At 44.6% G+C, this 18,267-nt stretch overlaps 1 protein-coding gene across 1 annotated transcript in view; it reads right to left on the bottom strand.

Moving 5' to 3' along the window:
* MARCO (macrophage receptor with collagenous structure) overlaps window positions 1-18,267 on the bottom strand; it is a 55,340-nt gene that overhangs the window by 6,822 nt on the left and 30,251 nt on the right. Inside the window, exons 2-13 of the mRNA XM_054044372.1 lie at window positions 13,677-13,778; window positions 12,102-12,332; window positions 11,158-11,193; window positions 9,757-9,828; window positions 9,628-9,660; window positions 8,782-8,835; window positions 7,555-7,590; window positions 7,103-7,201; window positions 5,871-5,960; window positions 5,692-5,736; window positions 2,556-2,591; window positions 2,290-2,391 (exon numbers count right to left, since the gene is read on the bottom strand). Of these exons, the coding sequence (XP_053900347.1) occupies window positions 2,290-2,391; window positions 2,556-2,591; window positions 5,692-5,736; window positions 5,871-5,960; window positions 7,103-7,201; window positions 7,555-7,590; window positions 8,782-8,835; window positions 9,628-9,660; window positions 9,757-9,828; window positions 11,158-11,193; window positions 12,102-12,332; window positions 13,677-13,716 (874 nt within the window). The 5' untranslated portion in view covers window positions 13,717-13,778. The remainder of the gene's footprint in view (window positions 1-2,289; window positions 2,392-2,555; window positions 2,592-5,691; window positions 5,737-5,870; window positions 5,961-7,102; window positions 7,202-7,554; window positions 7,591-8,781; window positions 8,836-9,627; window positions 9,661-9,756; window positions 9,829-11,157; window positions 11,194-12,101; window positions 12,333-13,676; window positions 13,779-18,267) is intronic.

Below are 18,267 nucleotides of genomic sequence, written 5' to 3'. Positions count from 1 at the left end.
ACAAACCCCCGGGACTCCCATGCCTATCCAACTGCTGCCTGTCCCCTGACTGCCCCCCCCAACCCCTGACCCATTTAACACCCCCTTCTCCCTGCCCCTGACTGCCCCCCCGAACCTCCGCCCCATCCAATCTCCCAGCCCCCTTACTGTGCCACTCAGACCAGCGTGTCTGGCTCCACGCAGCGCCAGACACATTGCTGCATACATGCTGCCGTGCTCCCCCGCAGAGCCACAGCCCCCTTTCCCACCCCCCCCCCAGCACCTGCCTTCCAGATTTGAACACCTCAAAATTCAGGAGTGCTCAAGATCAGTTTGGGTGGCTGTTACTTCATTTCTCCCAAATCAAATATACTGATCCACTGTAACTTGCTGTAGAAAAAGTAGGATAAAATTGAGCAAGAAATGCTTCCCAGTGGTTATTAGGACTGGAATTGCTATTTTCAACAGCCATTGCCTTTTTTGTTTGTTTGTTTGTGTAAAAGGAAGACAGTGATATTGCATTGGCAAATTCGCCATAAAAAGAAAGAGAGGAACAAAAGAATAATAAAGGCACCTCAACTTTTCTTCATTTATGTAGGTCCGTCTTATAATATGCATCCAGATATCCTCCAGTCACACAAGCTGAAAATTGTCCCACTTTACTGCAGTTCTGTAACCATATGGGAACCAATCCTGTCTGTGTTCTGTGCACATCTAAAATTCCTGCTGAATGACCTGCCGTGGGAGCAAGTTACCAGTGACCCAGAACTGCAGCAGCAGGAGGGTGCAGGTGGGGGTGGGGTGGGGAGAGAGCACAGGGCTGGGGCAGCAGGGGGGTCCGGTGAGGAGCCCAGGGCTGGGATGGGGGGCAGACAAAATTTTTTTTGCTTGGCGCGGCAAAAAACCTAGAGCCAACCTTGTCTGTGTTGTTACTTCTGGGCCACGTAAGCTGCTGTCTCGGCCAATTTTGGGCAACTGGGGACCTCGGAGCTTCACACAAGGAGGAAAATATACTTCAGTCCTGTGCAAAGCGTGAGTTATTGATAAAAAGAAGGCTCCAACATTACTAGCTGCACTGGTGCTGGAACCACCAGAATAAATAAGGGCTGGACTGAGCCTTTACATCTTGCCCTGTGTAAACTAATAGTGTAGCTGGACTACCTCAGAAACAGCCCAGGGAGGAACTGACTCTCCTCCTCAGGCTTCCCCTTTGCTCCTTGGGTTGTGGGAGTAATCTACTTCACAGGGTGCAGGGGTTCCCCCTTTTTTGGGCCAGCTCTGCTGGCTGCCTGGGGTTTGGAACCAGGGCCCTATCAAGTCCCTGATCTCCACTCATTACCTGCCCACCTACCCTCCCTGCCCATTGCTTCCTCCCTCCTCCCCTGTATACAGAGTTATGATCTGGGAAAGGTAAGCAGGGGGGGTCACATCCCCTTATGTTGCAGGGGCCAGTTAGAATCTAGAAAGAAAGAAGGAAACAAAGATAGACAGACATTTGGCACAGAATCCCATGCTGCATCAGTGCCTTAATGTAGCATCCAAAAGAAATATCTCAACTCAGATGCAAGCAGTGAATGAAATTTTCCCTGTCATCGCTGCACTGAAATGCACTTGTCCAAAAGGCAAATTTATGAAACAAGACGACATAGATGAGTGACATTAAAAGAAAATCTGTTTGTCTCTCGTACAGAGTCACATAGGAATTGTTCAAGAACTGGGCATTATTGCCAAAATACTACCACTGCAATGCTGGTACAATTGCTGGTCCTCCAAGTTATGGGTGTCTATGGGCCAGTCTCATGATGACACCTAACTTTACTAAGCACTTTTGAAATGTTTCTTCCAGTCAGTCAATCTTTTCCTTTCCTTATTACAATTGCATCCCTTTATGTTCACTCCTTGTTGCATGCAGATAAATAGATATTGTTGAATTCTTAATTTCATATAAGTTACAGAAGAGAGGTGCATTGCAAGGTGTCTCTGCTGAAATGATACAAGGGAACAGAAATGAACTGCACTGGCAACCAGGGGGACAAAGGTGGCTGGACCAGAGAATCTGGCCTCATGACTTTAAAACCCTTTGCATAATTTTTACCAAAGTTTCCAGAAAGATGATACTATGAGGTAGCATCCAAAATTTCAGGAAGATTGGTTTCTTTGTGTGGGAACTTGGTAGTGGGGTTGAAAATCAGGTTTATTATGGAAAGCTAGCAGCAAGCTTAACCATGGAACAACTACTGCAACTTTATAATACACACACAATGCAAAACATACCAGCTAATCATCAGAAACCTTGATAGATAGTCTTACCTCTAGGTCCCATGTCTCCTTTGGATCCTTTCATTCCTGGTTCACCTTTTGGACCTTGAATGCCAAAATGCCTCCTACTTTCACTATATTGGCCTCTAAACCCTAGGTGGAAAATATCAGAGAGCTGATGCCTTTGTCAATTTCTGAAGAAAAGAGCATGACACGTATTACATGCAATCACCTTCAAAAGTCAGTGAAACATTCCACGTAAAGTACCCGATTGTGTAATCATCTATGTGCATAATTTAATACAGCAAGTGCTTTACCTGAATTTCCCTGTTCTCCCTTTGGTCCTGGAATGCCTAAAGTCATCAAAACCAAAATAAATAAGTCAACTAGATATTTTCACACTTTTAAGCTTCCTCAAACTTACATTTATAGTCAACTTTTCAATTAATGCAGATGGGAAGGCACGTTGGTTCTCCAGCTAATGGTTAATGAAGTGGATAAGGCACGTACAATATATTAAAATAAGAACTTATTAACCTAGGAAGATTGGGTTTTCAGATCCAAGTCTTAGAGGATAAGTGGACCTTTCACTGCTAACATACCTAAATTGACCCTATGTGCCAGATACACAGCTGGGGTAAGTCACAGTAGCTCCATTAATGTCAACAAAAGGAAATTGGAGTGGGTTATCTTAACCTGCTGCACTTTATGTTTTTAAGTTATATCAAAAGGTGCCTCTATGGACCCTTGGCACAGCTACATAAGTATCCTGCCATGGCAGCCTGGCAGAGCTCCATGTCCACTACTGTAGGTCCATACTCCATGAGTCCGTCATGCATGGGATTGAGCATACTGCCTCCTGGCTTGAGCTGGTCATTCATTCCCGTGCATCCCCCTATTCGAATAACTTGCGTTGCTGATGCTGAACTTGTCTTGTTTTCCTTTACCTGCTACTCCACTCTGTCCCTTTGCACCTTTAGGTCCCCTCTCTCCTGGGATTCCTGATGGTTTGTTTTTTTTTTTAATAAAAAAAAAAGCGTGCATGGGTAAAAAATACCTAGCAGGATATTATTTTACTAAATTAAAAATGCTGGTAGCTATGTGCCCTTCTCCCCTCTCTGACCAGACATGCCATTTAAACCAGGAAGTCCCCGGGCACCAACTTCTCCATTTAGACCTTAAAGTTGAACAACAACAAAAGTGAAGTACAAAGAACTATAAAGGATAAAGGAACCAAAGTAACATAACATTTCTCCAGGGGCTGATCCTCTACTGCCCCACACCTTGTGTAGTCATCTATTCCTGTGCAGAGTGAGAGCAAAGTGGGTGTAAACTGCTTCCACGTTGGAATCCTCCACTCGCTTTCACTAGTGGTATCATTTTCTAACCAACTTTGCAGAGTGGAAATGAACATACAAAGTGAAAGGCAGTGGAGAATCAGGTCCATACAGCATTTCAGTCTGAAGGATCCCAAAGCACTTTCCAAAATTTAGGTCCAATTCTGCCCTGGGATGCATACACATGGGTCACATTGACTTCAATGGGAGTGATGTGTATAGAGCCAAAAGGAGAATATGGCCCTGTAAACTCACACACAAATAAATTAGGGCTCTATGGAAATGTAATAGGATTCTATATAAATTGCTCTAAAAATCTATAGATGTTAACAGAAAAGAAGATCTTTTCTATAGACTTTCTAAGTCATCCCATAGAATTTTAGAGAAGGGATATAATTCTGCAGGATAGTTCACAAAGCCCAGAGAAAGGATAGCAGCATCTATGAGGACTTTTCCATGGGGTAAAGTACACTCCATCCATATGCACCTGCAGGGGAAATGTTCATAGACAGAAAGCATTTACCTGTGTTGCAATTTTTCCAGGGTACTATGGGACAGATTTGCCTTTCATTTACACTGAGCTAAATCAGGAACAACTCCATGGAGTTACTACAGTGTGAAACTGTTGCTAGCAGGATACTCAGTATCAGTATCTACATATCTAAATGCCATGATGAGTCAGGCCATGAAGCAGGGGAGACACCATATGAATTTAGAATTAGACAAAAGGGGCCTGATTCACTACTGCATTATTCCAGTTTGACACTGGTGTTGCCTCAGTGGAGTGAAACTGGTGTGAAAGTGGAGTAATACAATGGCGAACCAGGCCTTAGAGGATTAGAAAGGGACTTACTGGGTGAAATTCTGGAACCCGTGTAACAGACTGACAATTTCCTGCAATATCGTAAATGAATTTTATTGAATGAAGTTAAACCTTATTGAATTAGTTTTAAAATCTTTGAATTCCTTGTATTAAAAATGCAATGGTGCATGTCTTATTGTGGAATTGTATGTATTTTCATACAGCTGGGGGTAATTACACAAATTCACTCAGGTTGTAAAGAAACCCCCCCACCCCAGGAGAGATACATATACTAATTCAACCTAGATTCTCCAGGGACTGACCAACAAAGGAAGGATTTTTGAATAAATAGCCTAGTTTTAAACTGGTGCATGGCCTTTTTCCTGATCCAGCAAATGGACTGGACCCTAATCCACAGTAGGCCCCAATCTTTCGGGTAGGGTTGGAAGGACTGGCCCTGCAGAATCCATGTTAGGGTTGGGGTTAAGTCTGTTAAATGTATTAGCATGCACGTTGGTTCTTTTATTGTTTTAATGCGTTATCCCTGCAATGCGTTATCCCTTAGGAATAAAGTGCTGTGTGGTAACTTATAACTATCAACAATCATTCTGTTATCAGTCTCTGAAGAAAAAGTAAGCAGGTGTCCTTGGTCAATCTATCTGTGCTGGGAAATACACAGTGAAGGCAAGGAAGTGTGCAGCCTGGGAATACCCGAGTCAGATGGTCTCCACCCAGAAAGGCAATGCCTGGGGAACTGGAAGCCGGAGAGTGGATGCCTTTGCTGAACCATCGAGGGGAGACAGAGGTGCAGTTGCCCTGGACTGTGATTGCCTATGATATGCAGGAGGTCAGAAAAGATGGTCGTAATGGGCTCTCCTGACTTTAAAAATCTATGAAAAATATAGAACAAAAGATCCGACTTCTCCTTTCACTTACACCCATTTACAGCAGTTTTACACCCGTGTAACTCGACTGAGTTCAGTGGAATTACTCTTCAAGTCCAGTGGTGTGTGCGAGACAACAGGCCTTGAATCTGTAGCTTGCTGCGGGATTGGAGGGAGGGCAGATGTTGTGTTTATAAGACTCTTCCTTGGTAATTGGGACAAATGGACATTTCTCAGTTACAATGATGGTGGGTTTGATTTTCTTTTAAATTAGACTTTCAGGGCCAATCCACTACGGCTGTTAATTGACCTCGATTAAGTTAGAGCCGATTTACACCAGCTGTGGTCCTGCCCTTTTTTAATGAAATGCACCTTTAAGGGAGATCAGTGTCATACCAATACGAGAAACTTTTCTTTTTGACTGGCTTACCTGCCTCTCCTTTCTGTCCTGGAAGCCCTGGTGCACCCACTCTACCTACAATACAATATTGGTGTTAGCATTAGTGATATTTGTACAAATCATTAAACATGGCATCTCCCCTTTCCTCCACCAGCCCCCTGCCAGATTTGGCTTTCTGCCTTATTAACTTACCATTTAACCTGACTAACCTGCATCTCCCTTGTTTCCAGGAACACCAATTGATCCTTTGGGGCCCATCTCTCCCTTCTTACCCACTTCACCTTTACTTCCTTGAAGACCTATTTAACAATACAATGAATGTGTGTGAATCAAAGGGTTGGAGTCAAATCTGTCTCTCTCTCTCTCCCATTGGCTCTAACAGCATCAGCATCTGGCCCTGGGTCTGCCTTTCTAGATCTGACATTTCCAGTTGGTAATCAAGATACTTATGACACAATACAAAAGAATGCAACAAAATATTTCGGAAGTGATTGCAATTCCCTCCTTCCCTGTTCTGTTCCAGCATTTTCCCAAGATTCCTTGAATTGTTTAAGATCCGTTTTGCCATTTCTGAGCCAGACCCTCAGCTGGTGCAAATCAGTGGAATTCTGTTAAATAAATAGAACCCTACTGATGTACACCAGCCGAGCAGTAATGCTACATTTACAAATGTTCTGTGTATAATCATCATTCTCCGCTCATATGTACCACTTCCACTAGTTTCCACTCTCCACCCTGTTTTCGGCTCATTCTCCCTGTCCACATCTCAGACGTGGCTGATGAATACCAATGTAATGCAAGTTACACAGGTGAGAAACACTGCCTAATTCTTCTGTTTAACTTACACAAAACTCTAGCTTATATGGGGTTTAAACCACTCAGAGGCAGGCTTTTCTATCACTCTAACCAACCAAACCTGCACATGATTGTGCATTTAAATTGAATTGTATTCGTTTATACCATATAAATCCTTCTGTAAACACCACTGTTATAATCAGGGATGTGCTGATAATTTAATACCCGCTTCTTTCATTACACAGACATATCCCCAAAAGAGAATATAAAAGCTCAGAGTAATGAGTCAGCATTTCTGGAGGACCACCCTGGTTGGTGCACTGGCATAGCAAGAAACAAAATGGCACACCACAAATAAGGCAAATAACCTCCATCCATCCAATCCCTTTATAGACTGGTAACCCCATGGTCAGAGATATCTGAAAAAAGAAGAACAGGAGTACTTGTGGCACCTTAGAGACTAACAAATTTATTAGAGCATAAGTTTTCGTGGACTACAGCCCACTTCTTCCTGAGAGATATCTGAATCTTTGTGGAAACAACTCAGAGTAATAATACATTTTACACTGTAAATGGAAAAGACTTAACTAGGAAGGCATGTGAAATTATTAAAATTGCATAGGTAAAAATAAGCAAATTGTCTTACCTGTAGGCCCCCTATCCCCTTTCATTCCTGGTTCACCTTTTGGACCAGCAAGGCCCCTGTCCCCTTCACTTCCATCTTCTCCCGGTGGTCCTCTAAAACCTGGATGAAAAATACCAAACTTCTATTGCTTTGTTGCTTTGACCATCCTATGACAGACCCATTACACACACTACAAAATGCAATACCAATATAAGAGTCAAATTCTGCTCTTGTTGTAGATCCAGAGTGACTCCGAAGATGCTAATGCAGTTACTTTTGAAATAGATATCTGACACTGAGGGCCAAATTTGGGCCTCTCTGTGTAAATTCAGTACTGTCCGCTGGATTCTATTCTCATTCACTGGTTTTACTTGGGTTTATTTCTGCTAACTTCAATGGAGTTATTCCTGATTAACACAGGTGTGACCAAGAGCAAAATCCATAGTAGCAACACAATGAAGGAAATGCATTACCTTGGACTCCGCTTGTCCCCTTTGGTCCTTCTATTCCTGAAATCCCAATACGTACATAATAATAATGATGAATGGACATGAAAGGCAGATATGTTTGAGTCTATGCAATCCACCGGTATTGGGCCAGGTTCTCAGCAGGTGTAAATGGATACAGTCACTCCACTGACGTAAATGGAGCCATGCTGATTTACACTAGCTGTGAAACTGGTCCAACTATCTATGAGCCAAATCTTGCTATCCTGGCTCAAAGACCAAGGTCAGTGGGAATTTTTCCCTGAAAAGGCACTGAAATGTATAGGCAGCGAACTGCAGGATTTGTCCTGAAGTTGTACTTCATTGTTGTAAATCATGCTGCACAGCAAGGAAGACGCGGATGCTTGATGTTTAAAATGCTTGTTTGGCATAAACATAGACAAGCACCATGGATGGATGAGATGGGGGAGCAGCAGAGCGGACTTGCTGCCTGCCTGGCTGTGGGGGCCCTTACCTAGTGAGACTGGTGCGGTACCAGTGCAGAAAGGCTTGGGGTCACCAAGCCGGGGGGTAGCAGTCTCCCTGCATTCAGGAACATCTGATGTGCGTGAGCATTCTGCTCCCCAGCGAGGAGCCTTGGGGAGAAGGGAAGGATGAGGGAGAACCTGGTCAATCCATGGTTTGCCATGGTCCTAAATGGAGAACCAGGGCAGCGACCACGGGACTACAAATGTTGTGAGTGCAAAGCACAGCCTGCGGGATAATTCCTTCCCCAGCATGTACCATTTGGGCTGTGCAATAGCTCCAGGATTTAGTTCTAATGAAAGGCCACATTCCGATTTCATTTACACTAGTGAAAAATTGGGAATAAATCCATACACTTTAGTGGAGTTACTCCCAATTTATCCTAGTGTAAATGAGACCAGAATCTGGTCTGAAGACTGGGTCTCCAGGAACAGGACACACAGGACAACTGGATCGTACGTTGATTACAACATACAAATTTTAGTGTGCATCTTATAGAGCAGTGGCTGATCAAATTATGTTGTATCAGTGTGGCTCTACCAGTAGGACTGTCATCTCTGAGACAGAAAGTTAAGTTACCCTCCAGTTACGACTTATGACCCATAAAACACCATGTAAATCACTTAGATTGCTGCTGCTTGTCCTGGTTTTACCAAACTTTGTGTATTCAGTTCTTTGCTTAGCTCTTCGTTTACTTTTTAGGAGGTGCTGCTACAAATCTTTTCTTACCTGCTTCTCCCATGTCTCCCTTGGCACCTGGAGCTCCTACTCCTCCAGGTATCCCTAAAATATCAAAGGAAATATGTGGCTTGAGCATTATGTAGGATAACGTTTGTACAGTGGCTGTAAAGGTTAGTAACTCAGTATCTGGAGTTCCATCCTTTCCAGATGAACCTTTCTCCCCTTTCTGAGCACCCCCAGGGCCAGAAAGACCTCCAGCACCCTTTTCTCCAGGATTACCTTGAAATTGAATTGGCAAAAAATTAACATGGATTTTTTTGTGAAGACTGAAACCACAGCTCCCAAACCAGTAAACTAACTGAAAAACACACACAAAACCTGCAGCTACAGAAGTTCGTCACACCTACCTATTTGTTTTCTACAAGTGAATGGGGTGAAATGCAGGGAATATCAGAGGCGTTATAAAGGACAATACGCGGGATGTGTTCAGAGGTGGATTACAGTTTTGTGGGGCCCTGGGCCAGAGCAAGTGGCCTCTCCCCCGTCATCCCCCCGTGCTCCTGCCAGGGAGCAGGGTTGGGGTGCGGGGGCTTCCCCCACTCCCTGGCAGGAGCGCTGAGCGGGTGGAACAGTTGCGCAGGGTGCCCATTTTTCCGGGGGCCCCACTGGATACATTCACATTCTCAGAGTTTGCAGTGGGAAGCATGTGCTTAAAAACCGTTTCAGGTTTAAAAACAGTGGCCAAAATGTTCACATCCGAAGTGCTGAACTTTGGGTATCTCAATCCATATTTAGGCACCAAAATCATAGTGCCAATGGGAAGTCTGAGAATCAGGGAGTTTTTATTTCTATTTGTTCTGATGATGCAAGGGAGGGTTCATTTCCACAACTTACCCTTCTCTCCTTTCTCCCCAGGAAATCCAATACCTAAAATACAAATACATCCACTTTTGTTCTCCTCTGCTAACAATACATTGTTAAATATGTCTCCACCCCTCTCTGAGTTTTATGTTATTTGCTTACCCTTTGACCCCGGTTCTCCTTTGCTTCCAGCTGGTCCTCGGGGACCCATGTCTCCCTTCTCACCTTTTCCTCCTAGAAGATGGATTTGACAGCATAATGAACCAGTGTAAATTAAAGGCTGTGACTCACTGAATTGAATAACAACATTTCCATTGATTGTAATGGGACCAGGATTTGGCCATAACTAGGACCAGAACCTCAGCTGGGTGTAAGCTGACATAGCTCCATTGAGTGCAATTGAATTATGCTAATTTACATCCAATGAGAATCTGGCCTTGTGTATATTTCAGCATGTAACCAACAGGAGAAGTAAGCACTTGAAAACTTGAAATCCTTTTCACCTTGACTTCCTTTCTCCCCCTTGGCACCTGAGTTGAACAGAATAAAGCCTTCATTTCAGGCAGGCAGAGATAACTTGGCTAAGAAAAAAGGTTGCAATTATAGGCACTAGTTAGACACCAGTTTGAAGTATAAGTCTTGGGGAGATTGAGGAACAGACAGTCAATGTTAGAAAAGGGAAGCAGGGTCTCTCTTAAAATGCCATGTGAATTCATCTAGGAGAAGTAATCTTCACATCTGGGGAATTTTAGGAACATGTGCAAACCCCGCCCCCTCAAGTCAGTGGGCCCAATCCAGCTCCCACTGAAGTCAATAGATGCATTTCCATTGTCTTCAATGGGAAATGCATGAGGACCTTATTCAGCTTGTCTACTGCAAGAACAAGTGCCAGAATGTGGGGTGCAATCCTATGAAAGGCTGAGGCCCCTAGTGCCATGTGGGAGCTGCTCAGCACTTTGTAGGATCACACCTTAATCACATAGGAAAACTGGCCTGTTGTATTACTCGTTGTGGACTAGATGTAGCCTGTAGGCTCAACCCTGAGTAAAAGGTGCTGTGAAATTACTCTGCAGCTGTGGCTCCCACCCGGTTCCCATCAGTTTCTCCCCTGGTCCCATCCAGATTCAAGAAGGGAGGAGAGGGGGAGTAAGTTACTGATAAAGCTCTTGATAAAATACAACTTACTTCTCCCATCATGTCTGCCCAGCTACCCTGGCTAGTGAACAGCGGCAGGGAGGGGAGACAGAGTTGAGATTCTACTAGCTCCCAGCTTCTCCTCACCCACTTACTCAGAATGGGGAGTATCCAGAGAACAGGGACTACGCTCTGCACCCAAGCCAGACTCCCAGCAGGCCATGCAAGGGGGTGTGGGAGGAGCTTGACTTCAATGGGACCATTCACGTGCGTAAAATTATGCAAGGTAATTACATCTTTGCAGGAGTGGGGCCCAAATGACTTATTGAATAGGGCTCCAAAATCTAACTTCCGATTCTGTACAGAGCAGGGGAAGGGAGAAGGAATGAGAGAGAGGGGAAGCTGTTCATTGCCCAAATATTTACTTACCTGGAGGACCAGGCTCTCCTTTGATTCCAAGTTGCCCTGAAATGGATATTTGATGTGCATTTTTAAATGGTCAGCACTCAATCGTTGATTAAACATTATGTTAACAAATTTAGCTCTGAGTTGAAAATGTCACCCTCCCTGCAGGAAGACTAGAAGTCCTAAAGAAGCCTGAAAAAAGTCTGAGCAACATTATGTGGGTGTGCTGGGGGTAGGGTGTGCTGGTGGGGGAGGGGCTGGGTACAGGCAGCCCACGCCCATTCCAGCACAGGAAATAGAATCTAGCTGCAACGAAGTGGGACCACAAGAGGATATGCCAGCCTGGGCTCCATACTTCCACCCTATGCATAATCTTATCCAATTCTTCTTATTCTCTGGATAAATTCATGGAGGTTAAGGCCATTAATGGCTATTAGCCAGGATGGGTAAGGAATGGTGGCCCTAGCCTCTGTTTGTCAGAGGGTGGAGATGGATGGCAGGAGAGAGATCACTTGATAGCTACCTGTTAGGTTCATTCCCTCTGGGGCACCTGGCATTGGCCACTGTTGGTAGACAGGATACTGGGAGGCAGGGCAGGACTGTTATCCCCATTTTACACATGGGGAACTGACGCACACAGAGGCTAAGTGACTTGCCCAAGATCACACAGAAAGGCTGTAGCAGAGCAGAGAACTGAATCCAGGTCTCTCATGTCCTAAGGCTAGTGCCCTAACCACTGGACCATCCATAATAATGAGTCAAGTTAATGGAGCTACACCATTTACATGAGCTGAGGATCTCCCCCCACCCCTTCAACCTTAGAGAAGGAAACTGGAGTTTCCCATAGGGACCACTGAATTGTGCATTTTCTATTTAAAGAAGGCTTTGACTCTTGTACAGCACTATCAGTCTTTGAGATTATGAACAAAATATGACAGTCAAAAAGATAAGGTGAAGCAGAGAGATACCTGCAGCCAGTGTGATATTGTTCATCCTCATCAATAAATTGTGGTTGCTGACCCTAATGGTGTTGATTTCCTCTTCTAAGCTTTCGATCAATGTTTCTTCATCTTTGGTGTTCCTTCTGTAAAAGCTTCTCTCTGGAAGAGTTTCATTGTAGAAGGGGATGACCAGTTCCTCTGGTAAATGAGAGTCGTCTTCTCTTTGGATTTTGCGTATTTCCTCCTGCATGTTAAACACTGGGAAAATGGAAGGCATCAGGGAATAAATATTCTCAATCTCCTTCTATCATCCTGGGAAATTCCTGCTCTACAGGGCAATTTCTATTGACTAGCCCTGAATTCCTGTAAAACAGACACTTCTTTCTTGCACAACAGGTAGAATGTAACCTGAAACCGGGGCGTATGTACTGGGCACAGCTCAGCCATGCCTCCGCTGCTAATCTGGCTACACTGGTGTTTATACTCATGCTAGCTCAATGAGAGTACATTGAGCAGGGCAATACACCCCTAACTTAGTGCAGACAGAGCCATTGGCTCTCATTGATTTATGTAGGCATTTTTAGTACGCCCTTCATTATTGTATCCAGGTGCCACATATGCCTGGATATGTGGCCAGATATGCAACATGTCTAATGTGCAGCTGGGGGGGAAAAACAGTTTCTAATAGAGGGACCATTCATTCTTAGAGTGCTCGGGATCATCTACTGTCCTCCAAAAGTTTCTCTGAGGAACTGAAGGAAGGCGGACTTATCCTCTGCTCTTCATGGCACTCATCCCTTACCCCCCTGAAACATTGAGATCAGCTTCCTGGCATGAGGAGAGAGTGTGCACAAAACTCTCCCTACCCTGTAAACAGACTCGTTCTGTGTGTCCTCTTTCAGAACCAGCCCTGAGTGACAGATGGGCAGAACAACTGTTTATAGGAGTGATATGGATTGCTCTTGGATATTAGCTGGGTAATGCTTAAATAGTCTACCTGGCTGTCTATTTATAATGCACTGATTGTCACAGTATCTTAACTGGCTGAGCGAAGAGGGACTCTCCCAGGCAGGAAGAAAAAAAAGATATGAGAATGGTGGGAAGGAGGGGGAACTGAGGAACGGGGGACACACAAAGCACTCTGGAATGTGGGACAATGGTATGGAGGAGGGACACGTGAGAGACTCAAAGAGCCTCCTGGCATATGGCAGAGATGGAATGGGGGGCACACAGAGCCCTTGCCATGGTGGGGAAGGGGAGAATGAAGAGGAGAATGAGGAACAGTGGTATGGGGGCACACAGAGCCCCGGGCATGATGGGAAAATGGGGGACACTAGAGGGAGAGGTGGATGGGGCACACAGAGCCCCTGGCATGGGGAAGAGGGGAACATGGAGTCCCATGAAATAGAGGGGTGGAAGGGTGGCACACAGGAGCTTGCTGGGGCAGCGACTGGAGGGATGCACAGAGCCCCTGGTCTGTACAGTATGCTTAGCCTATTGAAGCATGCAGCCCTCTAGGATGGCGTATTGCAAAAGCATCAGGCGCAGATATGTTGCTAATCATTACAAGCATCTTTGGATTTCAAGGCTTGGGGTAATTACCTTTTATCGCCAATAGTCCCAGAGCTAGAGTTAGCGTCATTAAGTAGATTGCCAGTGCAGTCCAAACACAGCATGCAGAAGGCTTCTTCTTGCTTTGCGGTTCTAAAGTCCAGCAGAAACAAGACAAATTTCCTTTCAAATCGTGTTCACTGTGACATCCTCTGTTCATTTACAGCACACAAATTTCTTTGGCCAATTCCGTGCAAATAAAGTATTTGTACCATTCTTGGAAACACGTGCCTTATCTACACTTGCAGGGGCATTTGGTGCTGGGAAAAGCAAGCTGTGTGCACACTACAGTGTGTAGCTACATGCAACAGTGAAAAGCTCTGGCACCAGGGAAGTAGCAAGGAAAGGGTCTGGCAGGGGGGAGCTCCTGGAGTCTTTCTCCGCCGCCTCCCCCTGCCAGAGCCTTTCCCCACTGCAAAAACCATTCACTGTGGCGGGGGCAAGGCTCTGACAACATAAGAACATAAGGTCAGGAAGATTCCTGTAATAGAAGGCACTGTACCACAGGGTTACAGTAGGAGAACTCGGTTGGTACTAAAAGGGGAGGAAGTCCTGTGAAAGGGCTTTAATTTTAGAAGCTACAGTATTAAAAAAAACACACCACACCGAACTTTTGAAGAATTGTTCTTCAAAACAGCTATTCTGTCCCCATCTACACACACTAAAAGATCCAGAAGCACGTGATCCTGAGAGCAATTTACAAACTCTTAGTTAAACAGGAGTTTCGTGCAGTGAGTGCTAGGATTGTACAGGCTGTAAGTCCAGGCAAACTTAGAACATAAGAACGGCCATAGTGGGTCAAACCAAAGGTCCATCTAGCCCAGTAACCTGTCTTCTGACAGTGGCCAATGTCAGGTGCCCTTAATTGAGTTTAGCGAAGTGTATGATGCTGAGTCATAATGATTAAAAGGAGCATCATCTTCATTAATATTACAATAGAATTGTTTTGAGTCAGCAACAGTGTTTTTATATTCACCTGCAATTCATAAATTTACATTTTTGGTTAGCTTTTGGTGATTTGAATATCTGAAATATTTTAGGCATTGAAATTTTACACAATGGAAATGTATTTAGGTTATTTAAAAACCACCAGAATTAAAAATGATTAGTATTTGCTGGAGACTATCTCCTCAGCATTTTTGGCTGGAAGAGATGTGTCCCAGATACATCTCTTGATTAATGTTCAGATACATTTAGGAGCAAAAGTCACAGTAAAAAGGCATTGCATATGTAACGCAAATAGATCAGCTATTTTTTTCATAGATCAGCCTAAATACTTATAAATCAATTTAATTAAGCAATAAAAGTACTTTACCATATAGTTCAAATGTGGTGGTACCAGATGAAGCAAACCTAATCTTGTCTGACATTGTGAGTATTTTGGTATCATTTGAAATTCCATCTTCATTGTTACTCTTTGGATTTTCCATGGTGAATTTTTTATAGTTAACCCAGAGTCCTGTCAGATTACAGACACCGAGGAAATAAGGAACTTTCTACTTCATCTGCTGAATTTATGTCATCTGCTATGCATTCCGATTAACTTGATTTTTCTAGACTTGCAAGATACTTCTGATGTGGTAATTTGATCAGTTCCTCAAAAATCCTATAACTAAGATGTTTAGCTTCTCCCTTGTGCTTAGATTAGAACACAATCTGGATGGACCCTGCAGTTTGATCCTGCAAGGTGAACTCAATAAGAATAAACAACAAAGAGTCCTGTGGCACCTTTAAGACTAACAGATGTATTGGAGAATAAGCCTTCGTGGGTGAATGCCCACTTCATCAGATGCACTATTCAATAAGAATAGTGAATGCTCAACATCACTCAGATTTGCTTAGCACTTTGCAGCATTTGAAGCCTAAGTGGCCAGCCCATATGCAGGTAAAACTCCCACTGAAGCCAATATGATGTTTGGTTGAACACAGACTTCAGGATCAGTTCCTTAGGGACAGAAGGCTAAATGTTGAGTGTTAACACAATAGTGTAGCTTGCACTGAAATGACATTTAGTAAGTGCGCAAAATGAGCATGATTGGGGAAGGCACTAACAGGAACGTATAAGGGTATGTCTACACTGCAAATAAAAGAGGTGTTCTTACCTCGGGTTAGCTAACTCAGGTTAAAATAGCAGTGAAGACATCACAACTCACCTTTTAACTCCTTTAAGGTTAGCCTCTTGAATATAAGACTATAGAGGAGACTGGGGTTGAACGCAAGCTGCTAACCTGAGTTAAAAGCTGAGTTGCTGTGTCTCCACTGCTATTTTAAAAGGTGTGTTCCTAACTTGGGTTATTTGCAGTGTAGACATACCCTAAAACAAAGCAGGGGACCTGAAGATCACTGAGGTAGATTTCAAGTAAAAGGAGTATGTAGAGAAAGCTGGGAGGGCTGATTTCTCTTATACAGTCCTTTTAGCCCTCGTCTACACTTGCAGCGGCATGTAGGGTACATGTAGCTACACGCTGCAGTGAAAAGCAGGCTGCATCTACACTGTGGTGTGTAGCTACATGAGGTGGTGAAAGGCTCTGGAAGGGAGGAGGCAGCTCCCCCTTGCTGTCTGGCTCTGCCCTCCAACCTTCCAGATCCACCACCCAGTTGCATTTATGAGGGGTTTGTGTAGCCTTCCAGGCTGTACTTCCTTCCTTTGTGATACATTGGGGCAGGCTCTTTGCTCCTTTTCTCCCCGCCCCTCTACAATGCGGAACAGAGGGTTAATTAACATGGTGATAAAAAATGTGTCTGGCCATGAGAGCCTTATTTACAGTCACGCCCCCACCGGTGAACTGATGATAGCAGCATCAGTGTAAAACTCGTTAGTGTAGACTAGGTTGATCTGTGCTGAGAGCTAAGTTAGGTAAACAGGGCTCCTGGTTACCTACAAAAGGACAAATCTTATCGGCAAATATGAAACTGCTGAGGCATTCTGATTACTTACTGAACTTCACCCAAACCACTCCAAGGAAGTTCACATCATCTCTGCTAGGACTAATGCATTAGTACATTACTTTGTGAAAGTTTGGCCTAATGGGAGCAGCATCAGGCGTTTAAGTAATTACTTAAATAAGAAATGACAATAAGAGAAGGGCCACAGGGCACAAACGGATCTTTAGATGAAGGAGAATGCTGATCAAACCTTGCAACTGGGATGACAGTGATAGAGAAACATAATAAGAAAGTGATTTGCTAAAGGCTGCGTCTGCTGAGAATCACAAAACTCCCTATTTTTCAAATTCAAATACACCAGGTCTCATCGAATCAACATTACAAAAGTGGATCCTGAAAGCAAATGAATGGCAAATGCTTACGCCTTCCATTATTCAAGAGCATTACAACTCATTATCATCTAACAAGCTATTTAACAATATGTTTTAAAACACAAGCACACAATTAAGAAACAACTGTAAAATAGGACTAGAAGATAGCCATTCCTATAGGATTCCCAACTACCTGATGAGATTTTGCAGTACTGCTGGTCACTGATGTCTTTATTCTAGAATCCCAGTAATCAACCTATTGGTAACATTTTGCATATGGTAATTGTGGGATATGCATGAAACTATGATGCTTTCCCCCCTTTTTTAAAAATGCCATGTACTTGATCTCTACCTTTCTCAGAAGCCTGCCAGCATGGAGAGACAGCAGCCAGTTTGCTCTGAGAATTGCTGCAGCCCGTAGGGAGGAGGAACACACACTGTGCTCTCTCAGGGAACATAAGTCGAGTGGTTCTCAATCAGGGGTACATGGCTGAGGCATGTAGGCCCAAATCTGCAAGGGTATTTAGACACCTAGTTGCTGTTGAAATCACTGGAAGTTCAGTGCCTACACACATTTGAGGATGTGGGCCTTGGTCTCTCTGTGCATCAGTTCCCCAGCTGTAAAATGGAGATAACAGCCCTCCCCTACCTCACAGGGGTGTTCTGAGTAGGTGACCAGACGTCCCGATAAAATCAGGACTGTCCCAATATTTAGCTGTTTGTCCCACGTCCCAACCGATGTACGGTCGGGATGCAATTTGTCACGATATTTGGCGCCTGGCCGCCCCTGACCCTAGGAGCCAAAGGGACCTGCTGGCTTCTTCCTGGGAGCCACCCCTAGGGTGACCAGACAGCAAGTGTGAAAAATCGGGACAGGGATGGGGGGGGGGTAATAGGAGCCTATATAAGAAAAAGACCCAAAAATCGGGACTGTCTCTATAAAATCGGGACATCTGGTCACCCTAACCACCCCAGATAAGCGCCGACCAGTCCCTGCCCCAACCCTCAGGTGAGGAGGCAAGCGGCGGGCGGGGCAGCCAGGGGCAATGGGGCATGCATGGCATGGCCAGATGCACATTGGTCCACCTGGTCCTGTGCTGCCAGCGTGGCCCTTCTTGTTGGGGGCGGGCCCACACAGCTCCCCCACCAACAGTCCCCAGACCTGCTATGCCCAGTGCCCCCCCACAAACCTCCCCACAAATGCAGAGTGCCCTGAAACCACCACAACTGCCCAGAACCCCCCACACAACTCCATACTCCCTAGTTCCCCAACACACACAGATCTCCCCCTCCCCCGCAACCCAGTGCCCTTCCCCACAGCCCCC

The sequence above is a fragment of the Malaclemys terrapin genome, chromosome 11, assembly GCF_027887155.1.
Source record: "Malaclemys terrapin pileata isolate rMalTer1 chromosome 11, rMalTer1.hap1, whole genome shotgun sequence".
Classification (NCBI taxonomy): Eukaryota; Metazoa; Chordata; order Testudines; family Emydidae; genus Malaclemys; species Malaclemys terrapin.
Note: the sequence above shows the minus strand (reverse complement) of the source record. Positions and strands in the feature narration are given on the sequence as shown.